Genomic DNA, 27,180 nt, shown 5'->3' on the forward strand with positions numbered 1-27,180 from the left:
TTCTACTGCAACCCACTCGTTTAAACCAACTTAATGCTAGGAACAAAGCCCTGGTCATGACCCAAGAGCTGCAACTTTCTTGCAATATAAAATTAGAGAGATAGAGAGAGAGCGAGAGACTAGTGGTGTGATTAGGTGGAAACAGATTGTGACATGAGCAGAACACTGGAGAAATATTGACAAATGGATGCGATTAGTCTCATTGACATTTTCGATGTGCTTGCCATTTATTCCTTGTTTATTCTTATCTTTACCGCAGGCATTCATGACTGTAATTGCCGGTTTGGAAAGTGAAAGTTGTTTTGGTTTTAGCTACGAGATTGCTTCACACCTCCACCTCCGGCAAAGAGAGTAGCCAAGAGTTTCAGGTAATTTAGAGGCATTTAAGTAACGTCTTCACAAGCGGGTGGCTTTTGATTAGTCCCTTTGTATCAGGAAGTGGGTGCTTTTTGTAAAGAACTACTTGGGAAAGAGACGACACGGAGCGATGACCAAAGAGAGATGTCTCTGAGTCTAGTCAGTCTTTTGGGCTAGCTGGAGAAGCTCTAACGTAACTATTAGAAATCTGGATCGGAAAGAGCCGTTGCTCTTGTTCGTCGGGTCGGCAACAGTCGAGGGGACGAAGACTGTTTCGTGATGAAAAATCTTTATTTAGTTTACTGTTACGCATAACAGGTAAGTTTATACAGAGAAAAGTAAAAAGGGTAAAATGGTAAAAATACAAAAAATAAAATAAATAATGAATATATTTAAATTACATTCTAATACTCCCCCTCAAGGTGGCTTGTAAATATCCTTGATAGCCATCTTGGACAACAAAGAAGAAAGGTGGGTAGAAGGAAGAGGTTTAGTGAACATGTCAGCCAACTGGTACTGAGAACGAATAGGAAGTAACTTGAGGACGCCCGAAGTAACACGTTCACGAACAAAATGACAATCGATCTCAATATGCTTTGTACGCTCATGAAATGTGGGGTTTGAGGCAATATGTATCGCAGCTTGATTGTCGCAATAGAGCAATGCAGGAGAGGCAACCTTGACTTGAAAATCTTGAAGAAGTTGCTGCAACCAAATGATTTCACTGGCAGTGGAAGAAAGAGCGCGATATTCAGCTTCAGCGGAGGAGCGAGAGACGGTGGTCTGCTTTTTGGCCTTCCAAGAGACCAAAGAATCACCAATGAAGATGCAAAAGCCTGTAGTAGAGCGGCGAGAATCAAGGCAGGATCCCCAATCAGCATCCGAGTAAGCGCGTACCTGCAAGGAAGAAGTAGAAGAAAACAACAAACCCTGACCAGGACTGGTCTTGAGATAACGAAGCAGGTGATGTACTGCCTGGAGATGAGGAAGGCGGGGTTTGGCCACAAATTGAGTGAGCTTGTGAACGGCAAAAGTAATGTCGGGACGGGATAAGGTGAGATAAAGAAGTTTCCCAACAAGTCGCCGATAGTGGGTGATATCAGGAAGCAGGTCACCATCAGTGGCAGTTAAATGAAGTTTGGGATCCATGGGAACACTAGTGGGTTTACAAGCTAGGTAACCTGAGTCTTCAAGTAATTGTAAGGTATAATGACGTTGAGAAAGCACAATACCGGTTTTGGACTGAGCAATTTCAAGTCCAAGGAAGTGCTTAAGACAACCGAGGTCCTTGAGCTTGAACTGAGTGTGCAGAAATTGTTTGAGTTCAGCAATAGCACGAGATGAAGGGCCAGTAAGGATGATATCATCCACATAAACCAATAGTGCAACAAAAGAGGGACCATGACCTTTGGTGAAAAGGGAGTAATCAGATTTCGATTGGAGAAAACCAAAAGAGATTAAAACATGAGAAAATTTGGAATACCATTGCCGCGAAGCTTGTTTGAGACCATAGAGGGACTTGTGAAGCTTGCAAACGAGCCGACTGTGGGATGAAGAGGACTCCCCCTGTCGAAGATAGCCAAGAGGAAGATCCATGTAGATTTCTTCAAAAAGGTCACCGTTTAAGAAAGCATTGTTGACATCAAGCTGGGCTAGATGCCAATTATGAGAGGCGGCAAGGGCAAGAAGAACCTTCACAGTGACCAATTTGGCCACAGGGGAAAAGGTGTCAACAAAATCTAAACCTTCTTGTTGGGTGTAGCCTTTGGCTACCAAACGAGCCTTATACCGCTCAAGGGAACCATCGAATTTAAGCTTGATTTTATAGACCCATTTGCAACCAATGGAATGTTTATCAGGAGGGAGAGAAGTGACGGTCCAGGTGTTATTGGTTTCCAGAGCGTTCAATTCGTCCCGCATAGCTAACCGCCATTCAGGGCACGTTACAGCTTGGTGATAGTATTGAGGTTCAAGTTTAGTAGAGACATTGAGGGCAAATTGTCTGTGCGAATCAGAAAGGGAATGATAAGAGATGTAGTTAGAGATCGGGTAAGGGGTGGAGGAGAAAACAGACGAAGAAGAACCAGCAAGCAAATTGCAGTGATAATCCTGCAAGTAAGAAGGTGGATGGATCGACCTAGTAGATTTGCGAAGAGAAGTGTCAGTAGATGTAGAAGGAACAAGCACTGGAAGAGGATTAGGGGGAATATCAGCAACAGGGGTATCAGAATTAGCTAGTGAATCATGAAGGGAGGAAGAAGCAAGGTCTGGCAGAGAAGGAGGTTGTAGAAAGGAATGGGGGAGAACCAAATTAGGAAAGGGATCCGGAACGGTATCTGAACTGGTGATGGTATGAAAAGGGAAAACTTCCTCATGGAACGTTGCATCTCTAGAAATAAAAACATGTTTGGTCTCCACATCATAGAATTTATAGCCTTTGACACCAGCAGGATAACCAAGAAACACACAAACGCGAGCACGAGGGTGAAACAGAGTGCGGTGAGCAGCTAAGGTGGAAACAAAAGCTAAACAACCAAAGACCCTAAGAGAAGGATAATCAGGAGCCGTGTTGTAGAGTAAATGAAAAGGTGTGTTGTGTCGCAAGAGAGGAGATGGAGTTCTATTAATCAAGAAAACCGCAGTAAGAATGCAGTCTGTCCAAAAGGAGACGGAAATACGAGATTGGAAGAACAAGGAGCGAGCTACATTTAAGAGATGTTGATGTTTTCTTTCAACAACTGAGTTTTGCTGAGGTCGTTCAACACAGGAAAACTGGTGTAAGACTCCTTGATCTTGAAAAAACTCAACAAAAGATAACTCATGGGCATTATCAGATCGGAAAACTTTGATTTTAGCATTAAACTGAGTAAAAACCATATGAAAAAAACGCGGTATCACAGAGATAGCATCAGATTTAGTTTTTAACAGAAAGATCCAAGTAAATCGAGTGCAATCGTCAACAAGAGTTAAAAAGAAACGATGGCCAGTATGAGAAACAGTCTGATAAGGGCCCCAAATATCACAGTGCACAAGATCAAAAGGAAATTGAGATAAGTTATTGTGAGATTCAAAAGATAGTCGACGTTGTTTTGCAAGAGGACAAATATAACAAGGATCTGATTTTCGTAATTTAGTTACATCACAATTCAATTGATCCTTCAAAAAATCAAGTCGCTGGAAAGAAATGTGTCCTAGCCTATTATGCCAAACATGGGCTGAAACATTGTTAACAAAAACAGGAGAAATGTAATTCAAGCTTCGAGCACTGAGGACATAAAGATCTTGGACTCTGTCACCCTTGCCAATCGTCCTCTGGGTGGATAGATCCTGGATAACAAAGCAATCAGGAAGAAAACTTACTGTAAGGCCAGAGTCAGTAACTAAAGCACTAACAGAGATCAAGTTGAATTTGAATTGAGGAACAAATAGTACGTTTTTAAGGACAAGGTGAGAATGCAATTGAATATCACCAGCAAGGTGGACTAAAAGTTGAGTGTTATTGGGTAAAGTAACTGTAGTGTGAGGGATAACATGCAAAGAAACAAAAACAGGAGCGTGAGAGCAAATATGTCGAGTGGCTCCTGAGTCGACAATCCATGATTGAGGTAAAGAAATTAAAGGATTTAAGGAGACAGAAAAACAAATACCTGCCACACAGTGGGATGTAGAAGATTCCGGAGCGGTGGTGACTTGTGCGGAGCTACTCAGGTGTGTAGAAAGCATGGACACGAGCTGTTGAAACTGAGCTGAGTCAAGATTCTGCACAAGACTCCCAACAGAACTAGAACCGGGGCTATCAGCAGCAATGGAAACCTGATGAGCAGCAGCATGAGAATGTGGCGTGGGTGTGGAGGCGGGTCCAGTCGGATAGCCATGGATCTTGAAGCAACGAGCAATAGTATGGCCAGCGGTCTTGCAATGAGTACAATAATACTTATCCTTGTGCGGATTCCGGGGAGCATGGGAATTCTGATTCCGAGAAGCATTGGGATGCGGGTTCCGGGGAGCATTGTAATTTGGTGGGAATTTCTGAGAGGTGTGGGGGCCAGGTTTATGAACATCGGGCTGCCCAGATTTAAATGCGAATGCCATTGTGTCGGTGGGGGTATGCGAACTCAAGACTTGAGGGATCCTTCGTTGTTGTTCCTCTTGAACAACCAGAGAAAAAACACGATTAAGAGGAGGCATCGGATCCATGAGGAGCAGCTGACCACGAACATGGGAGAACGAGTCATCAAGGCCCATCAAGAAGGACATGACATACTCCATGTTGTGGTAATCAATAAGATCCTTAACTCCACCACAACATTTTCCACAAGAGTAGTGAGGACGATAATTGTTCAGTTCTTCCCAAAGGGTCGTCAGCTTCGTGAAATAAGTGTTTACAGAATCCTTGTCTTGGCGCATGTTCATCAATTCCCGTTTAAGTTGAAAAATGCGCAGACCATTGCGCTGTTGATAACGATCCCGAAGAGCGAGCCAAATTTCGCGGGCAGAAGAAGCAAACATGACACTCGCAGAGATTTCCTTGGAGACCGAATTCAAAATCCAGGAGATGACAATATTGTTATTGCGGGTCCAGGAGTTCAACAAAGGAGGATCAGCACTCTGAGGTATAGGTATAGAACCATCGATAAAACCCACTTTATTCTTCACAGATAAGGCAAGGGACATTGCACGGCTCCAACTGGTGTAATTTTCACCAGTAAGGAGCTGTGAGACAAGAACTTGCCCGGGGCTGTCTGAATGGTGAAGATAGTATGGGTGTGAAGGTTCGTCAAAAGTGGAACGAGTCGAACTGGTACGAAGACCAGAATCAGAAACACCCGTAGATGAATAAGTCTCCATGGTGTCCCTAAGAAGGTATGGGATGCAACCTAAGAAGGCAACAAAAAAAAATTTGAACAACAAATGGAGCACAGCACACCGTTCGGCCAGCCACACACTTAACTTTCACGGCCAAATTTAGAGGCAAATTAGGTCACGGTAATGGCGCCAGAGCACCAGCACCGAAAGTAATAAAAAAAATAAAAATTAGAGAGAGCACCAGCTCTCTGCCAAAAGCGAGATAAATTTTTGGTTTCGGCGACGGCGCCAGAGCACCACCGAAACAGGGGCAAAACGGCCCTCACGGCAACGGCGCCAGAGCACCACCGAAACAGGGGCAAAACAGCCCTCACGGCAATGGCGCCAGAGCACCACGACCAAAACAGGGGCAAAATGGCCCTTCTTCACAGCAGAGACGGTATCTCGCCGAGAAGAAAAAAAAAACGCAGGAGCTTAGCTGCTGTCGAGAAAAAAAAATTTTTAGGAGGAAGATGAAATCTAACCTCTGTGTCGGGAGATCAGCTGAAATGGAGAGCTGAAATCAAGTCGCCGATGACCGTCGCCGAAATGCGTCGCCGAAATGGTTGAAACCAGTCGCCGGAAATAGGTTGCCGAAAGGTATGTCGCCGGAATCGCCGAGAGAAGAGTCACCGGCCGAAAATAATCAGAGGATGAGGATCATCCGCTCTGATACCATATTAGAAATCTGGATCGGAAAGAGCCGTTGCTCTTGTTCGTTGGGTCGGCAACAGTCGAGGGGACGAAGACTGTTTCGTGATGAAAAATCTTTATTTAGTTTACTGTTACGCATAACAGGTAAGTTTATACAGAGAAAAGTAAAAAGGGTAAAATGGTAAAAATACAAAAAATAAAATAAACAATGAATATATTTAAATTACATTCTAATAGTAACTATCGATTTGTATTGACAATGAACCATGTGATCTCATTCACCTTGATAGCTTCGACAGATCAAAATGACCTTTTTTAAGGCAAAGTCAGAAGCAGCAGAAGAAACGCAACCGCGCCTGGTCTCTCGAATGGGATTCTCTCATTTTTGTCTAATTATTTGAAACAGATCTCGGCCGACTCTTTTTTAAAGTAGTGGAAGAGAAGTATTCAGACACATCGAACCAATGTCAGATTTTGATTCCTGAAATATTTTAATAATCATATGATAATGTTATCAATATTTTAAGAGAAATAAAGGTTATTTGACCAAGTAAACTATGTTTAATTTAAACTCCGTTCCGTGACTGCTGCTCAAGTCTTGGCAGGCCAGACTGAAGAAAGTAAACTGTAAACCCACATCCCATTGAAAAGCTTGACTTGGACTGCAGCCACTTCGGAAATGAATTAATAGAGCACCCACAGATCAGGCGAGGATGTCAAGCTCAATAATTAAACGCCCAGATGAGATCGAGGAAGAAACACATCGGAACATGGGCTTGCCGGTCGTTATCCTTCCAGATCGATGTCATGGCTCGCGTGGTTGGGCAATGCCACTGGTTGGACTTTCTGGAGGAGGAAGACGAAGGATTTGAGATTTCATTCTCCTATCGATACTGGAAAAAATATCATTAATTGAGCGAATTATTGGTGAACATCTCGACCCTGGTAGCTGTATCTCATCAAACACCCATTAAAAGCAGTCTTACTTCCGATTCCGCGTGGAAAGAGATGTATGTCACTGGTTACCCGCATTTTTCAAAAACAGTGAGCTCTTTACGAAGATTTCACGTTTTCACTGACCAATAAAGGATCGAAAGCAGGTTGAAGATTTTATCTTCCGTAACGCGGTGAAAAGCACATAATATTTGACCAGGTGGGGAAGAAATTGTTACATATCATAGACTAACGTCCATGATAAACTTTTTTTCTAGGAAATTCCTTACTTGCAATAGTAATCTCTGGTATAGTATGACTATATTCAATATTATGATAAACTCTTATTTTGAAAATTTTTGTGGTTACAAATTTTAAATATTTTTATGTCCAATAGATTCTTATGATATTATTATAAACTAAATTATATCATCATATAAAATTGAGCTCGGTCCCATTCTAAAATGACTAGTCAATTAAGAACCCCAACTCAAGTCCAAGGTTATGCATATGGATAATCGATATTAGATATGGACAACACAAATAGGTACAAATTCAACGAGGCACAAACTAAGCCTAAGTAGATGTCTTACATGCTCTAATATCAAGATTGAGCTTAATTTCCTTCCAATCAAGTTAGAAATTCTCTTTTCCGACTAATAAACTCAAATATTTTTACTCATTCATTTATGCCGAAAAAAATTGTTCTTCCTTGAAATGTTAAAAAAATTATGAACTTGTCCCCCTCCTCGTCTTCATACTCATATATATACACCTAATATTTTGCTTAAAAAAGTGTGCACCATGACATACATGACTATAAGAAAATCAACCTAGATAAATGAAACCATCTACCAGCGAATTCAAAATTTGCTATCGGAATTGGTTCTCTCTATGAACTATGAATTTTCACAATTTGCTGGTAGAGAAGTAATTTACCTAGCGAATTCCAAATTTGTTGGTATTAAAAAAATTGTCCCAACGATTACATGCACTTGTCGGTATAGAGTTTTCATAGGAAAATTTCAGTCTTAGGTTTTTTTCACCATTTTCACCAACAAATTTATAAAGAGAGTTAGAATATCTTTACTTGTAATTCCAGCTAATAGAGTTTATTAGTGAAAATTTCTCGAGCAACTACCCTTGGACGGTAATTACTATTAGGGAAGCGTAAAAAACAAAAAAAATTGACATCATTGAGGTGTGTGCATTTTTACTTAAGTTCTTTAATTCATCTTGCACATTTTGCATTGAAAATTTTATTTTACACTCTCAATTCACCCCCTCCCCCAAAGAAGCCACTTGGGCCAACTCTCTTTTGTAGTTCAGATAAAATTCCTTTTAACTCGACCATAAATGTTACTCACCAAGGGCTTAGAATACCACAAGTTGTTTGAACTTAAGTCTCCATGGATTTAAAGGTTTTATGCCCATTTTGAATGTTGATTTTCAGGACTCCATGATTTTAGCTCATGGAGAAAAAGGGAGAGAGACTCATTGGGAGAAAACTGGAAGAAGGGTTATGGATTTGATGTCCTAACCCTCCCCCTCAGGCTCTATTTATAAATTAATGAAACTATTATATTATAATAATACCCCTGAACTTAGGGTTTAGGGTTTTAACCCTGGAACTTTAACCTAATTACATCAATGTCATCTCTATGAGATGACTCTTTATTTACCATCATGCCATCATTATATGTGGGCCTATAAGCCTTCTCCTTCATTTGTAGGCCTTGAGTTCGTCTTCTATATCTCTTGGATGCATGGGTCTTCCTTGGTCGTGTGGGCTTGGACCCATCTTCTAATACCCATATTGACATTTAATAGATGCTTTGGGGTAATAGGATTTTCTTATGTAGTCCAACAAAATTAACCTTAATCCTATACAAAAAAAAATTACTTTTTACCCATTAAGGACCTAAAATACCACAAGCGACCATGAGATACTACAATTTGGTTCAAAAATATTAACACTAACCTAACTATAAATTGCTTAACATAAACTACTACACAATTCTATAGTTGGAAAGTAAATAGCAAATTGTGAGTAGATTTTACCTTGCTAAAATCTGTTTAAAACTTGGAATGAAGTCCAAATAACAAATCAACTCATTTGATGGAGGTTGAATTTCACAAAATAGTACACATTCCTCATCAACATTGTCTCAAAAAATTATTGCACCCTATTGAGAAAGAGTAATCAAAGTCTTGTATATCTACTAGAAATTCAAGACCCATAACTTACTTGAAAGAAAATGACTCTTGCCAGGAACATAACCAAATATCCTTGACATTGAAGCCTCATAACAAAATTAATAACCTCTCAAGGTACAAGCCAATTCAATAATAGTTTTTTCTTCACTAGGTAATACAATTTCCTTATACACTAATTGGACACTTTTAGGGTCTGTTTGGAACTCTATGAAAAAGAAAAGAAAAAAAAAAGAATTTGATCATTATTATTCTAAAAAATAATTAGTGAAAAGACGAATTTGAACATTATCTCATTTTTACTAACTATTTTTTAGAATAATAATGATCAAATTCTTATTTTCTTTTATTTTCTAGGGTTTCGAAGAACACCCATCTCTGTCCAATTATTTCGTCATTGACACAAGTCATCAAGTGGGAGGCAAGTGAGGTTGAAAACTCCACGTGCCTTTCCCACATTGAATGCTATGAGGTTGAAGCTACCCTTGTAACTCCATTATATTTGTGGATGTCAGCCGTTAATTTTGATTTAGGAACCTACAAAATTTAATGTAAAGTGTTGCAGTTGATGCCCATGACTGAAATTGAGACGTCTCAGCCACGGTGGGTAGAACATAAATATCACTAAATTGAAACGAACAAGTAGTTACCTGACCCAAGTGTGTATGAATCATTTAAAATCCCTCATATTAGAAACCTTTTAATATCTTAACTAAAACTGTACGAACCAGAGTTCATATATAAATTTAACCTTAATTTTTCAGCATTTTGCCTCTCCTTCCTTTCACCTCATTCGTCGGTTGTCGGTATCAGATAAAGGGAAAGTGAAAACTCAAGTTTTGATTTTAAAAAAAATATATACATCTTAAATAGAAATGCACAAATGTAGAGAGAGGAAATTACAAAATGTCCCTATAATTTTTAGGGATTGTAAACTCTTTTAGTTGTCTGTCCCCTTCCAAACATATAACACTAAAATAAGACCTACAAATGATTTGAGAAACAAATAGATTACATAGTACTTTTATACGATAAAAAAATACATTTTCATTCAAGTAATTTTATTTGACTGCACATTTACCATTTATTAAATGGAAAGGAAATGGGTAAAGATTATTTTGTACCCAATTATATATAATGCATTAATTAATAAATTTATGTTTGAGATAAAAACATGTTTTTATAATATTTTATGAGTTGTAGTTAATACAAGGTAGACCCAAACCCAACCAATTAATTAATGCTCCAAGTTAGGTAAAGTTTAGGTAAACCCACTTAAAATCTAATATACTTGCATATTTCGCACCAAATAACTTTTCGTATTCAATTAGCCATTGATCGGAGGGCTGAGATAGTCGTATGATCGGATAGTTGAGATAGACGTTGATTGTGATCGAACGACTGAGATAACTGTTGCGCATGTTTCGCACCAAATGGTTTTTCATATTGGATCAACTCTCTCTCTCTCTCTCTCTCTCTCTCTCTCTCTCTCTCTCTCTCTCTCACACACACACACACACACACACACACAAATGAGGGTGATCCAATACGAAAAATCATTTGGTGCGAAACATGCGACTATCGTAGTCGTCGTCGATAACCATTGATCGGAAGACTGAGATAGTCTCATTGGTTATGATCGAATGGTTGAGATAGTGTTTCGCATGTTTAGTACCAAATGGTTTTTCGTATTGGATCAATCATCTATGTATGTGTAAATATCTTTAGATATCTATAATATAAATATTTAAAAATATAAAAAATTGATATTATCCGATTGAAACTGCTAATAAATCCTAAACCCTGAACCTTAAACCGATACAAGGATTTCTTTAATGTTTATATGTTAGATATAATAACCAAAAGCATGAATTGGAAGATAATATTCTATCCTGTCTTGTAGATGATTCATCCCAGTCGCGTATCTGATAGTGAGGAAGCCAATAGAACCCAAACTTTCCTCCCCAAACACCAGAGATATGAAAACTTTGATTTCAAAATGCTGATAATTGAAACAGTTACTTTGCTCGCTCCAGGAAAAAAAAAAAAAAAAAAAAAAAAAACAGATTTGAGTATCGTGAGAAAAATTCCATGCAAGTTTTAATCAGATTTTGCATTTACAGAAAGACTCCTCTCTAGCTTCAGCTTTCGTTGCGGCGCCATTGACGTATCCTCACCTCTCTTCCAACTAGAAGGTGCTATGCCGCCCCCTCTCTCGGAGCCTTCTTCCTCCTCTGCCCCTCTCGCCTCGCCCGCCCCTTCCTCCTTTCTGCCTCCCCCCGGAAACTGACGATCAGATCGACGAAGGCTCCCAGGATGTACTTGTGTGCCCTCCTCTCGTTCAGTTTTAGGTAGCAGAAGAGGAGCTCCTCCATGAAGTCCCAGTCCAAGGGTGGTTGGGCTCCCTCTCTCTGCCGCGCCTCCACCATCTCCTGCATGGACCGCCTGAAGTCATGGTAGGGGCGCCGCGAGTACGTCAGAACGGCGAAGCTGTCGCCCGGGAGGCGGGCGTCCCCGGCAATAGAGGAGGCGCTGTCTGTTGTTTCCGAGCTCGGCCGAGGTCCGTCGAACAGCGAGTTGTCGTCGGAAGTGGAGACAAAGAAACGATGGGAAGAGCGTAGATTCGGCGGTGTTCTCACGAACGTGGGTGATTCGCAGAGGGCCACATTCTTGCTAGCTTCTTCTCCCTTCTCGTTGTCGTCGCCGTCGTCTTCGTCTTTGCGACGGGAGTCATTATACAGAGACTTGAAATTCTCGATAAGAAACTGATCGATATCCTTTAGCGTATCTTGGCCGGCCTTTCTCTGATCACGATCATCGGCGAAGGAAGGAGTTCTTGGGTGCTTGCACGCCGATAACAGCCACCCGGCAGAGGCGACATGAGGATCATGGGGAACACCGTAATTGTGGAGAGGAGAGACGGGTTTTCTGAACTTGGAGAAGTAAACTTGGATGGATTTCTGAATACCCTTGGGCATTTCTCTTGTGAACAGTTGAGTAGAAACAGTGAGAGAGGGAGAGAGAGATCTTATGTAAAGCAGGGAGAAGAGGTGCCTTTTTGTCACAATTAATGGATCCCTAAATGCAAGATCTGATAACGTTCAATGAGCAAACTATGTTAGGAGGTTATCTTCTGTGAAATTTGAACGGCATTAATTTGAGACGTTTTGAAATATAAAAGTCTGGAGAGAAGAGCTCCAGGGAGAGAGAGAGAGAGAGAGAGAGAGAAGAGTCTTCTTCATTACTGTGAATCCCACCTTAGCTGAAACAGGTGAGGGTGAAGGGTAAAGAAGAATTCCTGTGTGTTCATGGGTGATAAGGTAACTTCTTCAATATTAGGTACATTCAAAATAAAACGCGTTACAATTGATAGTCTCAGAGCTATTAATCTTTATCCTGAGTTAATTCGAATTGATTGTGTTTGCCAGATTGGACTAAAGCTAATGTGGCTACTATTGAATATTGCCAACTTGATGAGGTTATTGTTCAATACTTTCATAGGATGAAATGAAGGAAGATTGTATAGACAAATTAGTACCATTTGGTGGGAAATATGTTTTTTTTTGTTAGGGAATCATGTAAATTCAAGGCCTCTTCTCAAGATAAAAAGAATTAACTCCTTGTCTCAAAGGTGATTTTAAATAAAGCTATACTTGAACTGCTTGAACCTATTGTAGGAGATTTATTTGAACATTATTGGTTTGCAATGGGATGAAGCTAACTTCTTGACTTTAAAAATGTCTTGGTCAGTGTCATTTTAAAGGCTTGATGATGACAAAATTTGATTGCAACTTGTTCATCGTCAAAATCAAAAATAATTTTGTTCAATAAGCTCAAGGAATTTATCTTTTAAGGTGAAACATTCTTCTGTCATATGTCCAACCATCTAATTATACCTGCAATATTTTGGATCATTTATCTAGCCAATTTCTCCTAATTGCTTGGAACTTGGGAGATTATCACCTTATGGTTAAGAATTTTTTTCAACATTTTTGGAACATTCACATTTGGAAAGGATTTTTTTTTTTTTTGGGTCTTCCCTTTAAAGTGATGATTTATCTTGCTAAGTCTTGTTTTATTGGAGAAGATTTAACTTTTCACATAGTTGAGATGTTAATAGCATAAACTTCATCAACTGGAGTCTTGACATGAGGTTATGACTATTTCTCGGCTTTTGGAGTTAAGAGATTAACATACTTATGTTTTCTTTAGAAGCAATCAAAACAACTTCATATTGTGAACTTTTATGTAGTAGCTCTTAGAAGTCTTTTGGTTTCCTACTTTGAAGAAAATAAAATACAACTCATTTCTTCTCTTGTGTGTACATTTGTATTTTTTTTTTTTTTGTCTCCATCAAGAGGTTTGTGTTATCTTTGCAATTCAAACTCAAATTTTCACCAATGTTTGATTAATCAATTACATTTTCATCTTTTCGTTGCTTGGTGTCGGTGAGTTCTACTAAAGTAATGTCACAACAATTATTATCGAATAGACTTAGGAAGTCATTTTTGACTTACTGCCACTTGTCAATGCACCCTAGAAGGAGCTTAACAAACCAATCGAAAGCATTTCCTTTTAGTGGGCAACTAAACTTTTTCACCATTATATCACTACCCATTCTGGCATTGTTGCAAGTTTGATGAACTAGGAAACAAATTACTTTGGGTTGTCATTTCTATGACATTGTTGGAATTTTGATAGCTTATACCCAAGCAACATTGGTAGAGCTTGAATTCTTCTACTATATGGCCTAATGTAGGCTTCAGACATTGAAGTGGAACCATCCATCGATTGAAGGTTTTGAATAGTATTTTCATTTATGGATTTGAGAGACTCCAATGACAATGTGTCTCCCCATGCAAGTCGAACAACTTGATGGTTTGTTACTATAGTAGAAGTTGTATCATATGAAGTTTGAGTAATTTTAAGAAAGATCTTCGGGATAGGAAGACTCTTTAAGATTTGTCATCAATGACTCAAATCAAATCATTTAGTGCAATTTGAGCATATCTTACACAAATTTGTTCATATCTTTTTTTCATCACTTGTCATAGTTATGCAACTTGTTCTTCAAAAGTTTTTGCATGTACTATAAGGACAAATACACTAACTCTTGGAGAAACTTATTGTATCAAACTGCCTATTTGAGGTGATTGCATATTTATCGCATCTTTTTTAGAAGAACTATTGCAAAATACTCCTTGTATTGGTTGAGCATTGTTGACTCCACAAAGGGGCATGATGGGCGAGGAAAACTTTCTAATGGAGTATCAAGGAGAAGTTCTTTATCTACAATTGTTATAGACTTGGCTGCCCAAAAATTAGCATAGCATATGATCACATTTGATGGCCTCAAACTCTTTCTTTTCTTCCATTTTTGGGTATATTTGGAAAAGTTTTTTTCTCATTAATCACGTAGTCAGATGTCATGGGTGGTTGATATAAAGCAAGAAGGAATCTCTTTGTTTTGTTTTGGTGGCTCCATGACAAATTGTATGTCTAATTGGTTCCTTGCAATTAGATGGTTGCAACTGAAATTGCTTTCTTTAAATTGGACAAACTTACATATGAACTTGTTGCCTTGAAATCATGGTTCTTCTTTGTGCCTTGAAAGGACTGATTTTCTTTTCATTTAGTTTGTAGAGAAAGAGATCAAAGGTAGATAATGTCTCATCGAGTATGTCAAAAATATCAACATACAAAAGGATCCAACCCATGAAGTGGTGCGACCGTAAGTGAAACAACTTAAAGAAAACTAAAATTTTCAAATGTGTAGGGTCCTATTTCTTAAGTTCCACCTCTAATTCAATCTTCACTCACAAGATTGATTTAAAGTCTTGCATAGTTTGAAAAATGAATTGGAACATCCTTAGCTAACCAGCTTCAACTTTATAGTTAGCACTACTTAGTATTTGATACAAAGATTTAACCACATATTGCATGTAGCGGGTCAAAGGATAGTGATAAAGTAAAGTAAATATGATTATGTGTCACTACCTTTACTACAGATTTTTTTTCTTCAAATGGATGTCCCCAAATATGCAGATTTCAGTCAATTACTCCAACAATTTCCTTCACCCTCCAAAAGCTGTAAAGTTCTTTTATCCAAGTCCCTCAAACGTAAGGGAGTTCTCTATTTATAGGGGGTAGAAAGTTCAACCACCTCCTCCTTTATCTCCTTCAATCTTTCTTTGCCAAGACTTCTCTAGATCACAACATGTGGCACAGCCAAGTCTTCTCTTCATGTGATGTGCTATGTAGCAAAACAAAGTCTTCCCTTAGTGAGGCTGTGACATGTGGAGAGGCCAAGTTTTTCTCTTTATTATGTCATTTTTCAAATGAAATGGAATCTACCAATCTTTGATCGAAAGGCTTCAACAAATAATCTATAGGTTTAATATGACTTTGGTCATGGTCTCACCTTAATCAGACAACATTTCTTATTTTAGGTTGGCCTTTTTGTTGACCTAGTTTTTGAACTCATGTCATACTAGTCAAGATATTTACCCATGCTTGACTTTCACCAATCCCTTTTGTCACTCGTACTCGCTCCGTTTCCTATGGAACTTCTGTATCATATAGCACTTCGCCATTGATAAATATTTAGTGGTAGACTCGTGCTCAAATCCGACTTTGCTGAATTCTATAGAAAGGCTTAAACATTTGGAAGAAAGCATGCCATGGAGAGCAGAATTAAGTGCCTATTAAAAACTGAATCTGGAAAGCCACCCTCAATGTTTCAACGAGTACTTTATGTTCTCTGGGTATAAACCAATACAAAAAAATAGATGTATATATATTATATCAACATCATCAGACCCAAACTCCTGTCATGCTACAGTGGGCCCAGTTTGAACCAAACTGTACTACACATAATTTACAACTTGAACCTTTCAATACCACAATGTAATTTCAAATCTTGCTAGAGTTAACCGAAGCCATCACTTTTTTGTTCTTGTCTAAGCTTCTGACTTCAACCTCTGGGCATTCGATTGTCATCTATAACAGCTGATATCACTAGCTGCCATAGGCAAACCATTCGTTCTACCTCCCACCAGACCTGCCAGTGTAATTCCTATGGCAGTAGGAAGCACCCCAGTCAGCAAGGTTATTTCCATCAAAATACTCCCAGGAAACCACCAGGTAGAGCGTAGTCAAGAAAACCATAAAACCCTGTCCAGTTGATCTTGAAGGTTCTTTAAGCTTTAAGTATCCACTCTAGCCACATTGACGCCTTTGAAAAATCAAGGTTATATTCACTCCACTGTTAAGAGAAAAAAAACAGACATTTAACCAAAATAAACAAACAAAAAAAAAGGTATAGCTTTTGACAGCCATACAGCGAAAAAGAAACTATACAAAATAAAAAATTACCTTACACCTTAAGCACATGGGGGGCTGTGGCTCCCTCCCTCCTGTTTTAATTTTAGTGGCCACCGATTCAATCATCTGTCAGAATCTTGCTTTCTGCAGCATCAACCATGCCTATGTTGTCTATGAATTTAGCAGAAGCATTCCACAAGATGGTATTCAAAGTTCAGAAGTTTGAAATTAAGTTGAATGATCTGATTCACCTGAAAAATGCCAAATGAAGAGTGACTAACATACTAGAACATAAGGTGGCATACATGGTGCACAACCGCTGCAGGAAACTTTTTCAGAAATAGACTGGATTACAAACATCCATTCATCTGAGTTGGTTGTGCACGAGTACTGGTTCTGCCTTGGTTTGGTTGGATATTGAGTGATGCAGTAAAAAGTTATATTAACAAATGTTCACCAATAGTCTATTTACACACTTTTTCAAAAAAAAAAAAAAAAAAAAACAAATGTTCACCAAGTCCCAGGTAGTCATGGAGGATTGACTAGCCAAATTTGTCTTCTGTAGAGTCGTCCATACTTCAAATGTAGGGACACTTTCGGTAAAAGAAGATCCACTCTTAGTCATACTTTGAAGGTGTCCAACTATCAAATTGAACAGCACACAAGGGTTTGACACACAATATGAAATTCTGGGCAAACCACTTCTTTCCTTCGTCACAGACTAATACAATAACACGTAATCAACTCTGAGAAATCAAAGACATGCAGATTCAGTGCTACTTGTCTATTCTTTCATGACAAGGAAAGACTAGGGCACAGAAATTTAATTGAGGACCCAAAACATCAGGGTGAAGTACAACAGAAAAAACTAGAGAAGGAGGGGCTTGTCCACTTCTCCAGCCCTCTTTACAGCATTATTTATGGCTCCTCCCCTTGAATGAAAAATCAAGCAGAAAAAACAAAAACAAAAAAAAGGAGCAAGAAAGATAGCATAGGAGTCACAGCATTTAATCCTGCTCTGAAACCATGTAAAGACTCAGGTGGAAGAGAGACAAAAAAATAAACTTAGTAATTAAGGTTAAGAGAGAGATGAAGGATCAAACGAGAATAAGAGTGAAAAGAAAGAGTAGGATTTGGTCAAGCTCAGGAGAAGACCCCCTCTCTCAAATATACTACTAAAAGGACATGTGAAACCAAACTCGGCACAAAGAGAATAACCCAGCAAGTAAACTAGGCAAAGTTCCCCTACTAACATGTTTCCACAATAAATAATCAAGTAAATTTGTTACTTGTATGAAGCTTTCCTCTGGATCAACCAGTTGCACTTGGGCTTTAAAAAGGAAGCTTACCCAATGCATATAATGGAGGAATGACTTGGTTAAAGATCACCATAACAAATTCGTTTGAAGAAGAAGAAATTACTAAAGCTCATGGAGAGGATAGAAAAAAATAACATTGAAAAAATATACAATTGTTGAAGAAAATTGATGAAAAACCAAACTCTACAAAAGAGAGATCTGGAATATGCTCTACAAAAGTCCTGGAGGCTCTTCATTTTGTCTAGAAAAGAATGTGATGATAGACCTCAATCAAACCACAAAGTTGTATAGCTTCATATGTTACGGAATTCCTCTCTTTCCAAACACACCATGAGATGGCATCAAAAGAAAGCTCAAATGAGATCTTCCCAGCTTTACCCATGGAAACTTTGATTAGATCATTGTTAAGATTGATCATGGTTCCATCCCAAAATGACTAACCACTTGACTATTACCCAACATTATAACTGAATAATATTTCTGAATTCTTATGTGAGACTATTCCCACTCAACACTCTTCACGTTTAAGCTTATACATAACAGGTCTGAGACAAATACAAACTCACAACGGAACACAAACTGAGCCTGATCCCAAGCAGACATCCTACTGCCATACCACTTTTAGGATTGAGCCCACTCAACAGTAAGAAGCTTAGAAAAGAGATAAGGAGGATTAAATTGAACATTAAATATTCAAACCAAAGCTCCACAAATCTGAAAGGGAGAAGAGCAATGAAGAAAAAGATTGATTAATTTGCTTCCACATCTTCATTGCAAAACAAGCAACTTCTAGTGGCATAACCCTTCCATTAAGTTGAATAATTGTGATAATTTATCATTGAACAAACATGAAATGGAATGTAACTTTGGAGATGCTGGGATGTGTCAAACAATTGGTACTTGTGAATGAAGGCATCAGATGAGCATGAAATCCAATTGGGAAGCAACTGAGATAAATCAAAAGGAATGTCCCTCCCAAATCAAACCATCATCACCATAAGCGCTAGAAGAGACTCTAAAAATTCTGAGTCACTACAGTAGTATTTCATAATGATGATATGCCAAGTTTCTAGTAGTTGTAGAGATTTTCTGTAATTTTCCACATCTCTAAATTTTTTTCTCAAAGCAGTCTCTCCAACTCTCCAACATTCAAAATTTTCAGTTCCTTTGGAAGCATTATGCTGAACAACAATGGATCCAAGACTGATTTTTTTATTAGTTAAGAGAACTTTGTGATATAAACATGGAATACCAGTTAATAGCTAAGAACAAAGTAATAGTTTCTAACCTCTACTGCCAAAAGCTGCATCAAGGGCCATAATATGCTGCCCATAGATAGGCTGATATTTTACAGGAACGTAATCCTTAAACCTGTTTGAAAAATATTCCAGCCATTTCAAAATAAAGCAATGACATTCAAATCACGGAGAAAATTGAATTCAAATTTGCTAATAAACAACTAAATTTTTGTGTCAACTACCTTCTTAGAAGATGAAACCTGTCAGTTCCAGAGAACAATCTCACAATGGACTCCAATACAGGAATTATCCTCATAGTCTTTGACTTCAGTGCCTTCATGAAATCCACAAATTCTGCATATTCTGATGTAGTTAGTTTTTCTTTAACCTGTCAACATTGAATAAATGAAATTACCTTTCAATTGTGAGAGGCTATTTATATGTTCTCAACTCTGTGATGCTGTGCACATAAGTACAAGCCACCATTTGTGATAATGCTGAGGAAAAAACAGGCACAAGTACCTGAAGTGATAACTCTCTTTTTTCTTCTAATAGAAACAGCATGGCAATATCATCGCAACAGATCCCATCTCTAAGCATATTATGAACTTAGGGAACAAGAAAAGATAATATCTCACACAACTAATTTCGGAGGTGCCAGTACTACCAACATGTGTTGCATATCGGGTGTATCCTGTCGGATTTTAGGGGTGCCGACATGATACAATATGATATGGCATGTTGCCTGACAAGGAATTGATACAGCTTGATGCATATGATATATCGAGTGTATTGTGTCAGGATTTGGTGGCCCAATACAACACGCTCTATCGATACAGGGCACCTTGACTGATTTTATAATACCAATTATTAGTTCAAATACTTCACCTGTATCAGGAAATCAGATGCTCTTGTTTTTTCATCATGTTTAGATTCAGACTTAGTAATTTTTGCCTCTGTAGTTCCCATGCTTGAACTGAGAAAACCGTTCTGTGCTCTATTAATCTCTGAGGCACCAACTGCAGCAGCTGCACATTGCACAAAAATCGATTCCTCGTTACATTTAATTACTGTACTACTCATTGACGAGCTTGGTGAGAGTGCCAATTCCATGTTGTGTAACTGCCGACAAGAGACAGTATTGTCAGGATCTTCAAATATTTTAGGCTTTTTGGAGGAACAAGGTGCTTGCATATCTTCAGTCTTTGGCCATTCATTGGGTGATGGAATAGTTGTCAGATCAATCACTTTCCGGTCTCTAAAGGAAGAATCTCTGTTCTTGCCCGCAGCATTCAGTATTCTGTTCTGATGCCCAAATAAATCTTTGGTAGTCAAGCCATAATTTTGAGTGTTCAAAGCAGGAGAGCAGCGATTGGCAGGAATAACATCTCCAAAGTCACAGCAAGAGCTGCCTCTTCTAGCTGCAAGCATAGAAGACAAAGCCCTTTTTGGCCTATCTTCAACCATTGATGTGGTCTGAAAAAACATGACAAGGATAATTAGAGAATCTGGTTATGGATTCAAATACCAACATTGAAAGCTATTAGTTTAGAAAATGGTTAATTGCACACATACACATGACCTATTGCCTAGAAAAGACTTAGATTCAAAGAAGTATCAACTATTTGCACATACCCTGCAACAGTGACATTTGCACACATTACCATGGAATTTTGTCACTGTCACAGTCCTACACTTGCCACTAACTACCATCAGTTTCTATTTGGTAACATTAACCATGATGTTATAGGAACACAAGATTATCCCATGTTCAAGGTTACTACATTTTTCTGTAATGTGTGGATGTCGATACACTAATTTAATAAGGGTTTGCTCATCTCATATGAAAATCCCTTGATGAGGATTGCAGGCTCACTTTTTTAACTTTAAGCAGGCCCATATCTTTGATTTTCCTTTTTTGGCACATGGCAAGCAAACTAAATGAAAATAGACAGAAGTTAACAGCTACCTGTAAATTCAGTCACATGTCAAACTGATGCATGTTGCATGCAGATAAATGATAATTCAAGGTATATGTAAGCTTGAGGAAAAAACAAAGAAAACATTGATGGAACTATTCTACCCTGTCAAAGAATCTGCTTTGGTGGAGTCCAAGGCGAGTCTCATAAAAAACAAGTCATACAACCAGAAGCAGCTCTTGAAGCAAGTCTCCTACTTGTAGCACGTGCAGGAGAAGTTTTTTGGTTAAAAAATCCTTGTTTTGTTTCCTATTTCAGTTTTACTTTTTACAAGTTATTTTACTCAGCAAGTCACCTTTAGGTGTAATGGGACTTGGGTAGTTTTACCTAAGTATGATTCATAGTGTATGTGATTATATATAAAAAGGATTATGTAAGAGAGTAGGTCAATGCTTCTCTTCTTTCTTATTGGCAATACACATTCTCTATTTTTTCTCTCTCACATCCTTCTCTTCTCCTCTCTTTTGCATGCTTATTCTCTAAAATTTCACACACCCCTTTAAAACAAAGCCTTGAGACAAGATCTGCAAACAAATGATTATTCTTTTGAAAAGAAGTGATGACTTTTGATATGTGCATCTTTTTTATATAAAACAAACATTTTTAATAACAAACACTAATGTGAAATTGAGTGAAAAGGGAGAAGAAAGGAGAAGTTAAAGTTTGGAGAAGGGGGAGGAAGGGAGAGAGAACTAGGAGAGAGAGGAGGCAGTTCGTTTACTCTCCCTCAACCCTTAACTAGCTTTTATTAATCACTTAAGTGACATTACATCAAAATGGCAAAAATGCCCTTCATCTCATTAATGTGTAATATGACATCCTAAAATAAGAGAAAATTACATCTTTGACCACTCAACTTAACACTCCACTAATGGAAAATTACCAACACTACTGTATACCTTATGAAATGACTAAACTACCCTTGGACTCTAACACTCTCCCTCAAGCTGAAAAAAAAAAGATTTTTTGATCACTCAACTTTACTCTCAGATTTACTCTCAGATTTTTGGGGATTTCTTGCAGGGGTAACAACTTCACCTTGATCTGCCATTATGCAAAATTTCACAGATAGCAGTCACCAATAGCAAAGAATAGTATATAATAGAATATATGCAGGCTGAAGCTTAAAACAGACAATCGCCAGCAGTCAAACAGGTAATAGGCACTTAAAAGTCGCCCACAACACACTATTAAGATCAACAACATGTACTTATACTGAGACACCATCAGAAAATGGAAAAAATAAAAATAAAAAAGGAGTCATTCCATGTCTGTGCAGATAGGTAAACCCACAAAAGGGGCAGTTACAAACCCAGGAATTGGGTACAATATATATTTAAATGCTTATGCAGCACAATTAGCCATGAACCAACACGTTCTGGCACTTTTGTTGAGGAAATTTCTTATTAAAAAAAAATGAGGAACCAACTGGTTAAATAAAATAGCCATGAACCAACAGGTTCAGATACTCAGAAGAGGAAATATTGAAACTTTAAAGGCGATAGAATAAAAAATTAATGAAGCCTTTCTTGTAGACGTCACAGGTACCAGGAAGAAAGATAAAGACTGAAACATGAACCCCGTTGGACTTATTGCTCTGATTCTATGATAAAATCTGTACAAAAGAGGTCTTGAAGAAGAACAATGAGAAGAAAAAGAAGAAGATAGAGGAAGAAATGAAGAAGAGATTAGAGAAATAGATAAGAAGAGCAGAAGAAAAAAAGTGAAAGGGAAAGCAGCACATTCAGAGTTAAAAATTGACCACTAACACTATTTTATTATGCTGCCTAAGTGAAAATTACATGAACGGACCAAATTGTCCCTCTAGAACTGTTTTACATATAAATCTAATTTTTTTTTTAAATGATGCTGAATTTTATTAAGAGAGCTCAAATGAGCAGATTACAAGGGGTGAAGTCTTCCCAAACAATGAGAGATTGCTGAGAGGTTCCGAATTTTGCCAATTTATTAGCCAAAGAATTGGCTGATCTAGGAACGAGGTTTCAATTACAATGAATGGATGACACAATGTCAACAATACAATCAGTGATTAAAAAGCTAATTAAAACAGCAAATAACTGAAACAAGAGATACCCAATGACATCCTATTACTTCATCAGAACCAAATAACCTAGAGGGACCACATGTATACATAAAAAGACAATAATGCCCCTGAACTCCGACAATAATACCATGAACTCGAGTCCCGCTCCCACCGAATTTTGTCCCAGGTATTTCTGGTGAATTTGTCCTATGTTTTTCCAGGAGTTTGTCCCGGGTTTTTCTGGTGAATTCGTCCATGGGTTTTCCCCGTGCGGGGGAGTGTTGGAATATTTGCTTGTATCGACCAGGCCAGTCCTTGTATAAGATCCGTGGGGTTGCTTTCCTAATAGGTTCGAGCCTTTTAGCTCAATGGTTTCAACATGGTATCAGAACAGGTTGGTCCTGAGTTCGAATCCCGCTCCCCCTGAAGGCCACGAATTTGGCCACCGAATTTCCACGGGTATTCCCCGTGCGGAGGAGTGTGGAATTGTATTTGTATCGCTCGGGCCAGTCCTTGTATAAGGTCTTGTTGCGCCTCTCACTAAGGCCTCGAGGTTTTAGCGCAACTGGTTTCAACATGGTATCAGAGCAGGTTGGTCCCGAGTTCGAGTCCCGCTCCTACCGAATTGTCCTGGGTTTTTTCCAGGAGTTTGTCCCGGGTTTTTCCGGTGAATTTGTCCACGGGTTTTCCCTGTGCGGGGGAGTGTTGGAATTTGTGTTTGTATTGACCGGGTCAGTCCTTGTATAAGATCCATGGGGTTGCTTTCCTAATAGGTTCGAGCCTTTTAGCTCAATGGTTTCAACAGGAAGGTACTATAAAGCAAGTTAGTAAAACCCATCTATTTAGAGAAGTTCATTCAGTATATTAAGAGGATCAAAGTTTAATAGTCCCAAACTTGAGGCATAAATTGAAAGACAACATAGAGTCTTCTGGTGAAGTGGCATCCTGCAGCAATCTTTGGTAACAATATTTCATGAACTCTGCTCGAGGCATTGAAACAATACAACCGGTAGTTAAGACACAACATAGACTTACCAAATTTTTAAGGGTATCAGTTGAGAATATTTTGTCATTAAACCTGCTGACCTCTATCTTGCTAACATTCTCTGCCAATAAATCCATGAAATCAAAAAGGGAGTAAGGACAAAAAATATAGAAACAGATATCTAAAAGAAGCCTTCTCACAGGCCTGTAGCCAAAAAGTACTTTACCTGTCACTGGTCTTTGTATTAATTCTGGCTGTGAAGCTCTCTCTCTAAAAAACTTGGTCAAGGAAAATACCATATCCCCAAATTTAGAATAGCACTGCAACAGGATAAAACAGAGTTACCTAACAATAGCATCACAAGGTCCGCATTCATTCGCAGTTTAGATATGGATATAGGTCATGTGAGTCTTCTTCTGATTGCATGTGATTACCACAACTAATGGCTAAACAATTTTGTCTTCCATTGCAACTAAGGCAGATAGATCATACTGTCCACATTTATACAGTTCTTACAGATACTCGTTAATCTTTTTGAAATTATTACAACTTTATCCAAGATATAATCTTGGCCATTAACATCCACACAAAAGATTCAAATGGCCGGTGACTGATTATCATTCCAGTTTCAAATGTTTAACTTGGTATATTTTTCCTGTAAAATTATGTCAGCATTTCTGTACTCCATGTAGCTACCAATCTTGGCAATTGCTCAATCTATTCTATGAAATTAACTTCAGCACAGCCACTTTAATTAGGTAGTCATTGAGAAAGTAATACACAAGGTCCTTCTTGGGTTGGAACGAGGAAAGAGTTTCAAGACTGTCCCTGTTTCAGCCCGCAGTTTGAACTAATGTGTCAAACATGCATATTTTCCCAGCTTGCACCGCCTGCCCTGCAAACCTTCCTCATGTCCATGCCATGAAGTTGAATTTTGATGGGAGATTTAAAGGAAACCAGGGACATTCTAGCTATGGAGGCGTCCTCGCTCCCATTAGGGAGCTGTCCTTTGCTAGTCACCCCCTTAGAGTTTCATGGACACATGCACATTGTTCAAGAATATTGCAGTTATATTAAATGGTGAATACCATAAAAAAATTGTGGTTAAATTAAATGGTAGACACAGAGCTTTGGAATTTTTTCTGTGTCGGGACAGAAATTCCGAGTGCATCACAAAATCAACTACAGTTCCACAAGAACTTAAAGATAGTAATTTAAACAGGATCTGTAGGACAAGGATTTCAGAATAAACATTTCCTCCGCAAGACCTATATATGGCAACAGAAGACTTGCTGTCAAACTGGAAGGCAGGCACCATAGCTTAGGTGTTTTTCTTATGTAAAATTTCTTGGGGACTGAAATTACTGAGTGCATCACGAAATAAACTACAGCCCCGCAGCCATGATTTTTGTCTTATATACAGTTTATAGGGACTGAAATTACAAAGTGCATCATGAAATAAACTACAGTTCATCAAGCAATTTGAACTGGATCTGGAGGATGGGATCTTTTCAATCAACATTTTCTCTGCAAGATCTACATCATGCAAGAAAAAGTGTGCAATATATATTGTGCATGAATTAGTTTTCAGTGATTATAGAGGTCCACATTGAGTATTAGCTATCAGTAGAAGACAAGGTTGTCACTTACATACCAACACTGAACGATTGAGTACAAGGTTTCATATAATTTCCTATCTGTGTTCTACCATCCCACTTCATTTGCTGGTCTAGTGCATCTTTGAGGAGGCAGTGCCATAATCATGTCATCAAAAAACTCTAAGGGTGCACTGAACATATTAACTTATTATTTTCACCATGTAATCTACTTAATCAAAATAGGAATTGACTTTAGGTGGTAACTTCTGTGTCGAAAATAATAAATTGTTGTAACTCTGATTTACAATGACTGAAGCAGCCAAATAAAATATTAAGGACAACGGTGTTCCAGTCACAGCTCGGGAAAGCATAAAAAAAAAAGGCAAGTGAGAGAGAGAGACTACCTTGACATGAGGCCTAATCCAAAGAGACATTTGGTCTTGATAGCTTTGGGAAGCAAACCTAAAAACCATATGCAGTGAGGTAAGTTGCTGGTCAATCTATAATAAAGTACTACAAATGGCACCATTAATTTTGGCTGGAAACACCTTCCACAAAGTGAAAAAAGATTAAATCATATGCCCAATTCACAAATCATTAAACTGAGGCTTGTCTACATGCTTTAAATGGAGAAGAACTATTATGTATATTTTGAAATAGTAAGTGCTGCCTTGACAAGTGCTCTCTTGAGGAAGCATTGGATGGATGTGGCATCTTTTTGTCATTCAATAAGCTTGTAATTGAGTCATGGAAAGCTCCTCATAGGAAACTAAGTTCTTGATAAAAGTAGGAGTGCCTTCCATGACTGTTCAGGAGAGGTAATTTGTGTCTATTCTGCTCATCTTTGGGTGTTGTGACTGCACCAAAGCAAAGCTCCATCCCTTACTTTGTGGCTTGAGAATTTGCAGTCAAAGATTTTCCTTGCCTCTTGTGATAGGAAGCAATTTTTTAAGTGTGCTTGGATGGTGCCCAAATGGACAAGCACCATCATGGAAACTGAGATATTGGTCATGTGTGAGGAGATTCAGTTGGAACACTGTTACAGGTGCAAATGGCATAGCAGATTTGTTGACTAGGATGAGTGTTACAATTCTTTTTGAAAGAGACTCTTTCCCCATGGATGCTTTGTCATGAGTTTGCTTTCATTGAAATATAAGAAGGAATTTTATATGTTTAAAGTCATAAGATATTCCATAATTTTCTTATCTTTTTTTAGCTTACCTCCTCTTTGTAGCCTTGAGGCACTTTAGTCAATTTTAATTAATTTTTTATAAATATGAATAAAAAAACAAGCTCTTTGAGCTGCCATAATTTCTGCGCTAGTACTTGGACGAAACCTTCTCTTCTTTTCTCCTTCCTTTATCTTCTTCATTGCATGTGTTCTCTTCTTTTCTTTTCTTTTTTCGAAATAGTGTTGGATTATATTAAAGGCTCAAAAGAGCAAAATTACAAGAGGGGGGGGGGGGGCTCCATACAACAGCAGTGTCATGATCGGTCCTGTTGGGAGGTTCGCCGTTAATATGAGCATAAGCTGAGGCAACCGAAAAGAGGCAATTCACGCTGGGTATTCAAATCATCTTATCTGGAATATGGTCACAAAGAACAGTAGCTTCAAGAGTGGATAAAAGCAAGCAAAGCATGTTGGCTTCATCATCCCACAAATCACATCTGAAATGAAAGTTCCAAGTGCT

At 38.4% G+C, this 27,180-nt stretch overlaps 2 protein-coding genes across 2 annotated transcripts in view; both read right to left on the reverse strand.

Moving 5' to 3' along the window:
- Window positions 1–11,201: 11,201 nt before the first annotated feature.
- Window positions 11,202–11,982, reverse strand: LOC137949354 (transcription repressor OFP14-like). Its single transcript, XM_068795428.1, has one exon. It carries the CDS (start codon window positions 11,979–11,981, stop codon window positions 11,202–11,204), a length of 780 nt encoding a protein of 259 aa, XP_068651529.1. The 5' UTR covers window position 11,982.
- A 3,796-nt stretch (window positions 11,983–15,778) lies between these two features.
- Window positions 15,779–27,180, reverse strand: part of LOC137949923 (regulator of telomere elongation helicase 1 homolog) — a 36,726-nt gene continuing 25,324 nt past the window's right edge. The window contains exons 18-25 of the mRNA XM_068796170.1: window positions 25,894–25,951; window positions 24,118–24,211; window positions 23,942–24,012; window positions 19,772–20,359; window positions 19,126–19,271; window positions 18,934–19,016; window positions 16,378–16,577; window positions 15,779–16,267 (exon numbers count right to left, since the gene is read on the reverse strand). Coding sequence (XP_068652271.1) covers window positions 16,555–16,577; window positions 18,934–19,016; window positions 19,126–19,271; window positions 19,772–20,359; window positions 23,942–24,012; window positions 24,118–24,211; window positions 25,894–25,951 — 1,063 coding nt within the window. The 3' untranslated portion in view covers window positions 15,779–16,267; window positions 16,378–16,554. The remainder of the gene's footprint in view (window positions 16,268–16,377; window positions 16,578–18,933; window positions 19,017–19,125; window positions 19,272–19,771; window positions 20,360–23,941; window positions 24,013–24,117; window positions 24,212–25,893; window positions 25,952–27,180) is intronic.

The sequence above is a fragment of the Aristolochia californica genome, unplaced genomic scaffold (genome assembly GCF_029961685.1).
Source record: "Aristolochia californica isolate CCGP_79_NKW_82.1479 unplaced genomic scaffold, dmAriCali1.0.hap1 SCAF_14, whole genome shotgun sequence".
NCBI lineage: Eukaryota > Viridiplantae > Streptophyta > Magnoliopsida > Piperales > Aristolochiaceae > Aristolochia > Aristolochia californica.